The sequence below is a fragment of the Grampus griseus genome (genome assembly GCF_964374135.1).
Source record: "Grampus griseus genome assembly, chromosome: 7".
In the NCBI taxonomy this organism is placed as follows: Eukaryota; Metazoa; Chordata; class Mammalia; order Artiodactyla; family Delphinidae; genus Grampus; species Grampus griseus.
The window spans coordinates 91,803,195-91,817,834 of NC_139001.1; the positions used below are offsets into that span (position 1 = coordinate 91,803,195).

Sequence of the window (14,640 nt, forward strand, 5' to 3'; positions counted from 1 at the left end):
GGGCCACCGCACCCCATTTCTGACGCTATGGTCATGGTTCTTTTATTCTGAGGACAATACATTGCACCCTTCTCTCCTCAATAACAGGCAACGGTATGCCAATTAGATTTTAAAAATCAATTGATTCTACTGCTCACCTCCGCGTCATGTATCTCTGAGATAAACTCCAAAGAAATCTGCTTTTATTTTAATATGATTATGCCTACATAAATTAGTCAGTTAGATATAATAGCCCATGACCTTGAAGTGATATAAGATCAAACACAAATACTCACACACACACATTACCTACATATGGTCTCTCTTTCCTAAGACAGTATTATGTTTCTCAGAGAACCACTTTAAGACATCCATCCTCCCTCAAGCAGTGCATTTTACTGCAGTTTGAGAAATCCAGAAATCTCTCTTAAAGTTTGGCAGGAGAGAGCCCATCCTTAAACTCTGAAATAATATCTGACAATGTGTTATACACTGGCAGGGAGACCAGACAAATGTGCAGCCTTATACTCTTGGGTGAGTCAGACAATCAGATTTCATCACTATCTTTTCTTTCACAATTTTATATCCATGTCAAAACTGGTATTTATCTAAAGTATTGATTTTTTCCCTACTCTCCCACACTACAATGTTTTATTCAGTGGGCCAAATGCTCAGGAAGACTTGTGACCTTAGTTTTGTTATTCTTGTTATTTTTTTCCCCATTATATTGACTTTTTTCTCCTTCCAGAAATATAACAGACAAGAGGGGGAGGCCACTGCACTTTAAGAATATGAAAATGTTCATTCCTCTTGACCCTGGCCCCATTTCTTAGGACCACAGACAGAATCTTGTCTAAAAAGGAGTCCCTCAAAGCCAGTGGCCATATTGCTCTGCTGTCCCAGCTGAGCTGTCGGCAGATGAAGCCAAGAGAGGGCCTGAAAGAAATGAAATGACGTATGTGTCTGGGGACAGAGACCATTGCTTTAAATGACAGGAACAGCTGCTCCTCTAATTTGTTCTGAAGTCACCCGTTTATATCCCCATAGCACACTTTAGCTTCTTGAAAGCCGTTTTCACAGCCTTCATCTTTTTCCCTCTCACCACATGCCAGCCTGACAGAGCAGGAAATGAGGACATACAGATCAGGTAGTCTGCCAATGTTAGTGGCAGCTCCCAGTCAAGAAGCCATGTCTCTTGATTCCTAATTTAGAACTCGTTTTACCAGACATATTCCAATTATGTTCCCAACTGCATGAGCAATCTGAAGCTGGATGCGTATCAACCAAGCCTTGTTTCCTTCTCTAAAAAGGTATAATGAAAACTGACATCCACCTGATTGCCATGGCCTGTACATAGTATGGGCTAAAACAAGTCATATACATATGGGAAGCCAGCATAGATAAACTAGAGGATTAGAGAGGAAAGGCATGCATGGAAAGCAAACTGTTCATTTGGATTTAGGGAACAGAAACCTTTCCTATTACTCACCTTCTCCAGCCAACACCAGGATAGTCCTTGACCTGGTCTGTTTCCCATTGGAGTTTTTATTTGAACAAGACTGGGAGCAAGATGACCACTCTGTCCACTCGCTTACCACACAATCCATCCGGCAGGGAATTTCACACACCATCTCTTCAGGAGGAGGAGATGCTGGGCAGAGAGTCCCTGATACATCTTCTCCTGTAGTCAACCAGAGCAAGACAGATGTCGATTAATGCAAGATCGAGGCAAATCCCAGGAACATTTAGGTTCCTCTGTTACTTCAGTTTAGCTTAGAAGACTTCACCTGGTGTCTCTAAACCAATAACGTGCAAAAAAACTGATATTTTTTTCAGCTGTTCATAATATTTGTTTCAAGAAAAACTGTCAGGAGGTCATTTGGCATTTAGAAAGGTAGATACAGCATCAAAACTGCCATTTGTCATCCTTCCCAGGGATGAGTGGGCTTCCTTCAGGAACAATTTAGCCATGGATGGCTGGAGACAGACAGGATTGACATGCTATGGACACCATGTGTAACAGGTGCATGTATTTCTGCAAAATGGGAGTCAGCGGAGTCTTTTGGCCTGAAAACCACAATTTATGTTGAGCAATCTATTCAGCAGCCCCCCTCAAATTATCAGCCTAATTTGTTATTGGGTGCTTTCACCTCCAAATATGTAACCTTAAGCGAGATTATCACACAGTGATACTTTTATTCTGTTTGTGCACAGTGGTAAATGTGCACAATAGAAATGAATCTGTGGCTAAAATTATCTAATGTGTTGAGATAAAAGTTGAAAGCAAGTCCAAAATTTTCCCTAATCTATTCCCTCTTTGAATGATGTGATGATTTAGTCCAACCAAAATACATATACACACACACACACACACACACACACACACACACACACGTATATATGATAAAGGGGGATGGAGTTTTACAATTATCAATAACAGACAAGACTAAGGGGATCATTTCTAAGTTGCTTTTCCATATCTCAAATGATTACAATGAATTTTTTCTAAGCTCTCTTTTAGGTTACTTATTCACCATTTTTAGAATTCAAATATTTTTCTTTATAGATAACAATTCAACTCTTACTATGCCCCCCCCCATTCACAGTCACCTCATAAATACAGAAGACATGAAGAATAGTAAAACCATTTATGGTTTGAAGCAACACATGGAATGTGGAATGGCAACTCTAGGAGACAGGTAGTTTTGTCTTTGTGACTTATGCCCATGGAATTCTCCTGTCAATCTGTCTGACACAAAAAATAACTAATATTTATGCAGTATCTCCCTTGTGCCAGGCACTGTCCTTATAAGATGCTCTTACAGACAGGGTTGACCCATCTTCTTTTATAGATGAGAAGTCAGTGGCTCTGGAAGGAAAACTTGCTCAGGGTCACACAGGCCTGAGTTGGGAAGCAAATGAAAACTTTCTGACTCCAAAAATTCTGGTTTCCCCATTAGACATATTGTATCTAATTCCGAGATGGATATTCCTTTTCAGAGGAAGTAAATAAAACAAGCTGACAGTAAGCAAGACTGCCTGAAGGAGAAGCTAGTGCCCTCCTAAGATCTGCATTCATATTTGTAAATGAGGCCAGGCTCATTGCCCTTGAGGTACAAATAAAATTTTTCAAGCTATTACGAGAAGTAATGGAGATTCTAGTAGAAAATCGAGCTGAAAGACCAGTTCCAATCACTCTCTTTTCAGTCTCAATCTATTTTCAGGTTGAGTCCACACTGTATAGTACATGCAAACATGCACACGGACGTGCATGGACGCGCGCGTGCGTGGGCACACACGCACACACACACACACACACACACACACACACACACACACACACAATACAGCAGCTTAGGGGGAGTGCCTTCCCAAGTACAGAAGTAGGCAGGTCAAACTAAACATACAAACTACATCTAATCAAAATTCAATTTCCACATCTGTGAATATTATGAGGATAATTTTTTATAGAAAAACACTTTAAAGCAGTGTCTTGCAAAGAACATTTTGATGAATAAGAGATATTTGAAGAGCTCTTACTTTAAACAGTGAGGGGGAAAGCTGAGACGTCCTAGATTAAAATAGTAAAATTGGTCTCACCGCTGGAGAGTAGTGTGTGTTGAAAATGCCAACTGCCATGTAAACTTCCTTCGATGGAAATGGTATGGAGTATTTTTCAGTCTTATTTGACTAAAGGCCATCCTTTTTTAGGGAGCACCTCTCCCAGGAATGGTATTTTTACTAACATGTTTTGAGAAAACCCTGCCTTCAAGAGTTACAAAATTATCAACTACTATTTGATGAGCATACACCATGTCCAAGGCATATAATGGGATAAATATGTAAGTGAACATACTACAATTTATCCCCCTAGAACTCATGATTAATAACGGAGATGAGCTATAAATACATAAAGATAAAACCTAGTCCAAAAGTAAATGTCAAGTTGCAAATGTGTGTTTTAAATAAAGAAGTGCTGTAGTGATTTAGGGAAGAGAAGGACCTCTGGGGAACTAGTCTGAGAACAGAAGGCTTTCAACAAGGAGAAAGAGACAGGGTGAGAATTGGTGGCAATCAGGGAGGGTATGTCAGTCAATGCAACTGTCAACAAAGGTATAATGATGGGAAAATACAAGGTATGTGGAAGACAGTTAATCCTGAAGCTGCCTGAGGAGAAGAGGAAGCCCGTGTTGGAAGAGTTGTTTGACATCAAATTCTGAATAACTTAGACTGACACACCAATTTTGTTCTATTTCCGCCTTCCTGCAATTCCCAAATGCTCAGGTTTCCCGTGACCTAAATTTAACTTCCTCCCCAGTCATCCATCATTCAGCACCCTTAGTATTCACTTCTGGTGCTGGGATGCTTTTTAAGACCTAAGCTTTCTCATAAACTGATATATCCATTTCCACAGTGCAGTGAAATGTCAATACTCCCACCAACACTTTGATAGCTTGTCGATATGGACTAATTTGGAAATGTGAGCAATCAGGTAAGTCATTCTTTAGCGAAGCCAAGCTAATAGTCATGCGCAGGCTCTTCAATTCTCGTGTGAGCTATTTTATAAGAAATCTTGCCAAAGAAAAGCTGCACGATGGGATCCTAGTCACAGGTGGCCTAGCCAGACACAGTTAAGTATCTGAAGGTGAAGCCCAGCACCACTTATCCTCTGGAGCATATCACTTAGCTTCTTTGAATCTCAGTTATCTCATCTGCAATAATGAAATAATAACACTTACTTTTCAAAGACAGTGTGAGGATTAGAAATCACTTATACAGCAAACACAGCAGGGTGTCCAACAACAGAGGGAGGACTCAATATAGAGGAACCTTTAAAACCTTTTAAAAAATGTTGTTTGGGGCTTTCCTGGTGGCGCAGTGGTTAAGAATCCACCTGCCAATGCAGGGGACACGGGTTCAGGCCCTGGTCCGGGAAGATGCCACATGCCACGGAGCAACTAAGCCCGTGAGCCACAACTACTGAGCCTGCGCTCTAGAGTCTGCAAGCCACAACTACTGAGCCTGCGTGCTGCAACTACTGAAGGCTGCGTGCCTAGAGCCCATGCTCCACAACAAGAGAAGCCACTGCAATGAGAAGCCTGTGCACCACAACGAAGAGCAGCCCCACTCACTGCAACTAGAGAAAGCCCACGTGCAGCAATGAAGGCCCAACACAGAGAAAGAAAGGAAGGAAGGAAGGAAGGAAAGAAAGAAAGAAAAAAAAATGTTGTTTGCAAAGATGTACACCGCCAAAACCCAATGGCATTCTTGATCTAAAAAATCTAGATACTTATGCCATAACCATGGAAAGCACTTGCTTTACTGTGCATATATGGGTACAAATAACCAACAACAACTTCACAGACAAGTTCATATGATATATAAAGACTGCTTATAATTATTCAGATCACTTTATTTATCTGTGGCTCATCTAAACCATTTAAGAGCCAAAAATAAAGCACTTGAGCCTGAATAACCTCATCTGCCCATCTACGCTGGTAATAATGATCTTCCTATTGCACAGAGAGAACTCATTTCAAAAGAAGAGCATTTATACTTTCTTGTTTTCATTTTCATGGATGGATCAATGAGACCAACTGAAATCTCAGGCAAGTGTGGAAAATAAAGCAGCATGTGGGACAGAAACTTAGTCATTAAAAGTGATTTTCACAAGCTCTTAAAATCTAATATTACAAAAAATTGAGTATATTTAAGAGGGAAATTGAATTCATTTTTCAAGAAGACTCTAAAATTACTCCAGTTCTCATCACACTCCCTGGGACCAATAATGACAAACTCCACATTCTCTCCTCATAGAGTAGACTTATTTAAACCAGTTGTGATTCTGAAAATATGGGATATGGTGCTGCTCCAACCTTGTCACTCACGATTTTTTAATAATTTAATATGGTGAAATCCACATTACATAAAATTAAACATTTTATTTATTATTATTTTTTTTTTTTTGGCCGCGAGGCATACGGGATCTTAGTTCCCCGACCAGATATCGAACCTGTGCCCCCTGCAGTGGAAGTGCGAAGTCCTAACCACTGGACCGTCAGGGAAGTCCAAAGTTAACCATTTTAGAGTAAACACTTTAGCGACATTTAGTAAATCACGATGTTTTGGCAACTACCACCTCTAACTAGTTTCAAAATGTTTCATTACTCCAAAGTAAAACCCTTTACCCATTAAGCAGTTTCTCCCCATTACTTCCTCCCTCAGACCCTGGCAGCCACCAATTACTGTTCTATCTCTACAGATTTATCTATTCTGAATAGTTTATGTCAGTGGAATCATATAAGTTGTGATTTTTTGCATCTGGGTTCTTTCACTTTGCTATATGATGGAATAATGTTCCGTTGTATATATATACCAAGATTTGTTTATCCATTCATCCAAGCTCATACTTGTTTGAGTCTCTGAGTTCAATTATTTTCAGTATGTACCTAGGGATGGAATTCCAGGGTCACATTCATCACTCAGTTTTGTTTGTCTGTGATTCTGGAGACCTTGGCATACATGACCAGACTGGGGCCTGGCCCTAGTTCATACTACTGTTCTCATGCTTGGCAATTCCTGGCTAAAGACAACAGTTCTTAGATGAGAGAAAGAAAGATTCTTTTCTTTTTTTTAAAAGTATAGTTTATTTACAATGTTGTGGAAGTTTCAGGTACAGCAAAGTGATTCAATTATATATATATATATATATATATATATATATATATATATATATATATATCTTTTCCAGAATCTTTTCCATTATAGGTTATTACAAGATATTGAATATAGCTCCCTGTGCTATACAGTAGGTCCTTGTTATCTATTTTATATATAGTAGTGCGTATCTGTTAATACCAAACTCCTAATTTATCCCTCCCCCTGCCTTTTCCCTTTTGGTAACCATAAGTGTGTTTTCTATGTCTGTGAGCCTATTTCTGTTTTGTAAATAAGTTCATTCATATCATTTTTTTTTAGATTCCAAATATAACTGATATCATATGACGTCTCTCTTTCTCTGTCTGACTTACTTCACTTAGTATGATAATCTCTAGGTCCACCTGAGAGAAACCTTCTTGAACATATGAATAAACTCAGGATTCCCTAAAAAATGCTTCTTTTTCTGGTTCAAATGTATACGGTACTTAAAGTATAAATAGCTCATGACAGACTCTCTTTGGCTACTGGTCAAGCAACCATGTAAATTTAACACTAATGTAGCTTTCAGATTCTGGGCTTTCCACATCAACTAATGTTTAAACCATACCTATGCCATATACTATATCCTGTGGCTTTCTTTGTTTTATAATCCTAAGGAACTAGAATTTAGTATTATGAGCTACCATCTCTCTTTTGTAATGATAGAACAAACAGCTATAATTCTTAGTTTTCTAACCTATACTGTAAGTGTCCAAAATTAGAAAAGTTATAGACAAAATAGAAAGAGAAACCCAGATATCCACAAATCTACAGTCATATTTTTAAAGTAGACCAGCATTTTATCATTATACACACTTCAAACTACCTTATCTTTCAAAAATAATGCAATTTGGGTACTTTGTCGATATTTCTCTTGTGTGTTATTACACTCTCTATGGAAAATAATGAAGCAGTTATCAGAAATACATGTCATAAAATTTTATGTCCTATTTCAATCTCAGAAAAGAATGCCAATAAACGTTGATTAAACACCTGCCGACAGCTGAGTAAGATGTCAACGGATGGCACATAGCAAATTTACTGGAATTCATATGTACTTATTTCCGTTTTTTAAATTTAAATATCTCCCTAAATGCAAGTAGCTTCTGGCCACTTCTGGACTGGGACCCTAATCAGCTAAGGACATGTTTATATTTCAAACCAATAAAATATGAAAGAAAGCTAAGGGCTAAACAGAAGCCATGTGCAACTATGCAATGCCAGCAATTCAATTAATGTTTCTGCTTGCTGATTTTACCATTTGAAGTGTATTTGTCTATCTAGTTTGCACATATAGGAAGGCAAATTTTAAAACTCTGACGTTAAGTATTATCATATTTATAATAACAGAAACAACAACTGCAATAACAAAATGGCATCAGCATGTGATGTTTGGGAAAGCACAGAGTGGGCTGTACTCTGAGCAAACCATATGGTCTACTGAATATCCATATTGACATCATTAGTTAGGTACTATGGTCACACCTAAGGTACAGAGAGGTTAAAAATACGTGCTCAAGAGTCACATGGGGGCTTCCCTGGTGGCGCAGTGGTTGAGAATCTGCCTGCTAATGCAGGGGACACAAGTTCGAGCCCTGGTCCGGGAAGACCCCACATGCCGCGGAGCAACTGGGCCCATGAGCCACAATTACTGAGCCTGCGCGTCTGGAGCCTGTGCTCCGCAACAAGAGAGGCCGCGACAGTGAGAGGCCCGCGCACCGCGATGAAGAGTGGCCCCCGCTTGCCGCAACCAGAGAAAGCCCTCGCACAGAAACGAAGACCCAACACAGCAAAAATAAATAAGTAAATAAACTCCTACCCCCAACATCTTCTTTAAAAAAAAAAAAAAAAGCCCGATCACACTTGATGTCTCAACTATTCCTTTATAGAAATCTACCTGCTTTAGTTTTATTCTAAAAAAAAAAAAAGAGTCACATGGCTTGTACGTGTCTGAGCTAGAACTAGAAAACATACCTGTTAGACATTACAAGCTATATTCTTAACTGTTTTGCTGTATTGCATCCTGGTTCATATCTCACATATGTCTTTCTCATTACACTACTTTTAGCTGATGCCGAACCACAAAGAAGGGATTCTATACAATTCACTGGCAGCTAGCCAGTAAATTTAGTATTGGAAAAAATAAGCCGAAAGGAGTGAGCAGTTCCTTGATTATTTAGGAACTGCATCATAAGATGAGGCGGAATAGGGCAATACTTTTCAAAAATAGAAAAGATAAGCAGATGAAGAGAGTTCAGAATGGAGAGATGGAAGATTAAGATAGAATGCAAGACCAAATAGGAACAGGTATGGACATTCAGCAAAAACAGTACAATGTATGAGTAGATAAATGACACAAACACAAGCAAACACTATAATAATGATGTAAGGATGCTCACAAAGTGAAAAAAAAGAGAGAACGTAAGTGCAAAGGCTAAAATAAACATAGTGGAAAATTCAAATGTTAAAAGGAAAAAGACTTTAGGAAAGCAATAATAACGGCTAAAAATAAGAAAACAATATTTCCAAGGTTAAGATGTTTACAAAAGCCAGAAGTTAGCTGAAATTGCACCTAATGGCAAATGAGTTGTTTGTTCAGAAGCCTAACTGACCAGCTATATGAAGTTCCTCAGCATACAAGAATATAATAGCAGCTCACACTTTGATCACTTAGAATGTACCCAGCATAATGTTACATTTTACACCTATTTATTGACTCATTTAAACATCGACAGTAGTAAACAAAAAAGCATCAATAATAGTAAACATGTATATTGTACATAATAGATGTTAGTGATTAAGTGAACTACATGTATCGACTCATTTAGACGTCACAACAAAACTATGAGGTAAGAATTACCATTATGTTCATTATCTAGATGAGAATATTGAGTCTTAGAGAAATTAAAATTACCTGCCCAAAGCCAAACACAAGTAAAATGCTGGAGCTTGAATTTGGACCTGGGCAATGTGGCTCTAGAGTCCATTTCTTAAATACAATGCTTTATTGACATGCACTGCTTCTACTCACCGTCAGGACGATATATGTACCCGGCTACACAAAACCCGATCTAGCGGAGAATCAGTCAAATGTAAAGCATCCCAATACCTTTGGCTCATGAATCCTGTGTGTTACTCAGGGTGAGAGAAGATGCAAAACAGCAGAAAGAGTATATGATTTAGGAGCAAACTACAATTGCTCAAAAAAAAAAAAAAATCCAGGTAAAATCTAATAAAATGTCTCAGTGGGGAAATGTCACATTTTCTTGGTCTCAGTCACACATTCCAGGGGGAAGTAACCACTATTTTATGTGTGTGGGAAAGGTCTGAAAATTACGCACTTAGGTTTACGAAAAAATAACTATGTAGTTCTGTTTTTGACACCTAACAAAATGGGACCTTGAAAAAAAAATTCTTTTTTTCTAACAATGACATCAATTTGCTCACAAGCCCTAATTTCTGGTTGGTAGCCAGGGCCAGATGGGAGTTGGGGAACAGAAATATATCCATTTAAAGTAACTTAACACCTCATGATCAAACTAAATCTTTTCAAAGTTAACTCAGCCTCAGTTTCTTAAGGTTTCTTCCTCTCCTTTCCTCCCTTCTCTTTGGGTAGCAGCTGAGTGTAAGAGGAATGTCTGTTTCAAAGTTGCACGTTCTCCTTTGAATTCAGCTGGTTCCCTACTGAGCTATTTCCATCGACTTGGTCTTTGCGTATCATTACCTAGTCTTTGAAGGTGAATCTGCATCCTCTGCTAATTTCTAGGGTCCCTGTCGCAGCTTCTGATTTTCTAATCCACACACTTTATACTCACCTAGACCTGACTCCAAGCTAGTCCCAGTTTCCTGGGGCAGTCAACACCTCCACTTCCCACAGTGGGGCATGATTTCAGGATCACCCCCATGTTATAAATAAACTGGGGAGACCAGGTTGGGAGGGTGATAAGCAGCTGGCTTACATCCACTCTGTGACTCCACACACCACATCACTGTTTCACTACAGCAATACCATCACTTTACGTTGGGATGCAAGGAACCCTGTGCGCAGCGGCTCTTCCTACAGTCTCAAACCTGGGGATGAGGCACCGGCCCCTCTGCTTTTGCTTTCCCTTTAACCTATCTGAAATGTCCATAGTTTTCATTTCCTCAGCCCAACATTTCATGTGCAGAATGAGATGGGGGCAAGGACCCTCATGTCCATGTACCTCTTCTCAACATCCTCCCTAGATTCCTCCTTTCTGATCCAGAAAACTGGCCAATGCAGGATTCTGGCTTATGCTAAATCTGTATTCTGAGTCTTCTGGCCTCTCATCTTGATATCTGGAGGGAGCTCTTTGGAATTTACAAAACACTTGTCTTTCATATGTCTGGCTCTTGCACGCAAAAGCCTGTTTTTCAGGATTATTGTCTGAAAAGAGCTTCAAGATTTCATTTTTGGGCACTAACTTGTTCTGTTTGCATTTGAGATATAATAATCCTAACTTTTTTGGACACAGTAGGTAGCTCAGAAATTTGGTGAGGTGGTGATAGGGTGGGGAGGTCCTGTCCGAGAAGGCACAGAAGCAGACACCAAAAGAAAAGCACGCTGATGTATCTCAGAACAAAATTTGAGGACACCTGCTTAGTGTGGAAACCCTGCTTCTCATGAGAATTTTATAGAGAGACTCTGTATAATTTTTTAAAAGATGAATGCAGAATGACAATAATGGAATAAGTGCCCTTAGTAATGCAAGACATGTTTCTTCAAAAGGGAAAATCTTGGAGTAAATAAACAGCGCATTATAAAGGGCAGAATATTTGATGAGGAGTTGTGACATCTGGATTTCAGTTCTGCCTTGAATACTTACCAAAATGTGACCCTAGAAAACGGTTAAGCATTTTTAGCCTTCAGATGCCTTGTGTAAGTAGGAGGTGGGGGACTGCTATCATCCTTGATTGTATTATCAGGTCTGATGATAGATCAGAGAGGCTAATGTAAAATAATACTTTGGAAATTGCAAAGCACCATGGATATATAATGTAGCTTTTAATTACTGGTGAAAATGGGGCTAAAGGACAGTCCAAGTAGGAAAATGATTGGAGTCAAAGATACTATCCTTCTCCATCCCAATTTTGTCTTAGCTAAAGAAATAAGAGGACCTGAAATGATTATAAAGGCAGAAATAATATGACTCATGTCATCTACCTACTTGTCTAGCTATATATATAGCTATTAAGAAAAAGGATTTGGACCAGCTTGAATATGTGGTATACCTTTAGAAAGCACTGCAAGTTGTCTAAAAGTTTTCAAATGTTTGAAAATCAATATTTTTAAGTTAAACTGGGGAAGTCAACAGAGTAAACTGACATATCAGTAAAGCATGATCTCTCTGTAATTAACCTACAGGAACATAAGTTTAATGCCTATAAGTGGGAAATATATTATGATTTATTTAACTACCTCACTTTAATTGCACAATTAAGATGTTTTCAATTTCTCTGTGATAAGTAATACTGCAAAGAACATTCTTCACTGTATCACTGACTGCTTTCCTAAGAATACATTTCTAGAAATGGAAAAACAAAGTCCAGGAATGTGAACTTCATTAATGTCTATGCATGAAAAATACTTCCAGTTTGCTTTCTTTCCATTATTTATCATCACCCTTCATTTTTAAATTTATATACAATAAAATTCACTCTTTGTGCTATACAGTGCTATGGGTTTTGACAAAATGCATAGAACCTTCCATCCACTACCAAAACCAAGAGACAAAACAACTCTATCACCACAAAAACTTCCTTGTGATGCCCCTTTGGTGTCAACCCCTGCCCCTGATTTTAATGCCCAGGAAACGCTGATCTGTTCTCTGTCCCTATAGTTTTGCTTTTGTCCCCCAGAATGTCATAAAAATGGAATTACACAGCATGTAGCTTTTGTAGCAAAGTGCATTTGAGATGGATGCATCCACGTTGCTGCATGTATGAAGAATAATTCACTCTTTTTTGTTGCTAAGTAGTATTCCATTGCATGGAGATAGCATGTTTTGTTTATCTATTCTGCTGAAGGACATCTGGGTTGTTTCCACAGTTTGGTGATTATGAATAAGCTGATATACAGGGTCTTGTGTAAATACAAATTTCCATTTCTTTGGGGTAAATGGTTAGGAGGATAATTGTCGGGTCATATGTAAGTGTAGATTTTTTTTTTTTCCGGTACACAGGCCCCTCATTGCTGTGGTCTCTCCCGTTGTGGAGCACAGGCTCCGGACGCGCAGGCTCAGCGGCCATGGCTCACGGGCCCAGCCACTCCGCGGCATGTGAGATCTTCCCGGACCAGGGCACGAACCCGTGTCCCCTGCATCGGCAGGCGGACTCTCAACCACTGTGCCAGCAGGGAAGCCCAAAGTGTAGATTTTATAAGACACTGTCAAACTGTTTTTCAAAGTGGCCATACCATTTTTCATTTGATCAACAATGTATGGACTTTCTGGTTGCTCTGTCTTCTTATCAGCACTCGACATGACAACTTCTTTGTTGCTTGTTTAATTTTCATCATTCTTACAGCAGTATAGTGGTAATGCACTGCAAATTTGGTTTGCATTTTCCTCATCACTAATGATGTTGAACATCCTTTTATGTCCTAATATGCCATTTCTACATCTTCACTGGTGAAGTGTCTATTCAAATCTTTGACTCATTTTTTAAATTAGATTGGGTTATGGATTGAATGTTTGTATCACTCCAAAATTCATATATTGAAGCTCCAACCCCCAATGTGATGGTATTTGGAGGTGGGGCCTTTGGGAGGTGATTAGTTTTCGATGAGGTCATGAGAGTGGGACTCTCATTATGAGATTAGTGTCCTTATAAGAAAATGAAGAAAGGGCACACAGTGAGAAAGTGGCTTTCTACAAGCCAAGAAGCAGGCCCTCACCAGACATCAATCTGTCTGACATCAACCTTGATTTTGGACTTCAAGGACCGTTTGAAATAAATGTCAGTTTTTAAGTCACCCAGTCTATGGTATTTTGTTACAGAAGCCGGAGCTAAGACAGGTTGTTGGTTCTCATATTATTGTTTTGAGAGTTCTGTATATATTCTTGATACAAGTTCTTCATCAGACTTGCGATATGCAATTATATGCTCACTGTCTGTGGTTCTTCTTTTCATTTTCTTAAGAGTATCTCTTGCAAAGCAAAGTTTTTCATTTTTAACTAAACTTTTAACTTAAGTCCCATTTGTCAACTTTTTCTTTATGGGCTGTGCTTTGATGCCATATCCAGTTTGCTTTTAAAAAGACAAATTTTCAGGAAGGAACGGAGAGTGGATTGTCTGCTGCAAACAATGAGTTGAAACTTACATATTAGGACCTAAAATTTCATAATTTTGGATATAGTGACCTCTCTAAATAGTGTATCCTAGTATCTAATGCTAACGTAAGTTTTTCAAATATGGTGTGAAAGCCTAGTTTTTCCATGGAAATTATTTACTGATGTAACAGCTGAGAGTCCAGCATTATAACATACTGACAATATGTGTGATGCAATGATAATTAGCTTCTGGGTAAAACCCTTATGTAGTATCCAAGCAGTATAATGCACAATCTATGAAGATGGGACTTTGTCTTTTATAAAACTGCATCAAACATATGGCACAATGTCTGGTACATAGTAGATCTCAACAAATTTGGGCTGAAGGAATGAATGAGAAGGGAAAGATATTTAGTCTATTTAAGATATGAGCTGTAGCTTATGCTTTTGTAGTATGCATCCCAACCCCAGTGGAGTATGCACTGAGATACCTGTGATGAATTCATACGGGGATGTCAGGCACTAACTGGGAAATAGGTCAGATTTCTAACCCCAACATTAACTGAGAGATAGTACAGCGTAATGGATTCTGGAGTCAGACGGCCTGGGTTCCAATCCTACCTCTGACACTTATTTCCTAATACTTAACTGCTCTGTGTCTCACTGTCCT

At 38.9% G+C, this 14,640-nt stretch overlaps 1 protein-coding gene across 1 annotated transcript in view; it reads right to left on the bottom strand.

The window, feature by feature from the left end:
* Positions 1–14,640, bottom strand: part of THSD7B (thrombospondin type 1 domain containing 7B) — a gene marked incomplete at both ends in the record, with an annotated part of 764,094 nt that overhangs the window by 408,147 nt on the left and 341,307 nt on the right. Inside the window, one exon of the mRNA XM_082658783.1 lies at positions 1,469–1,660. Coding sequence (XP_082514909.1) covers positions 1,469–1,660 — 192 coding nt within the window. The remainder of the gene's footprint in view (positions 1–1,468; positions 1,661–14,640) is intronic.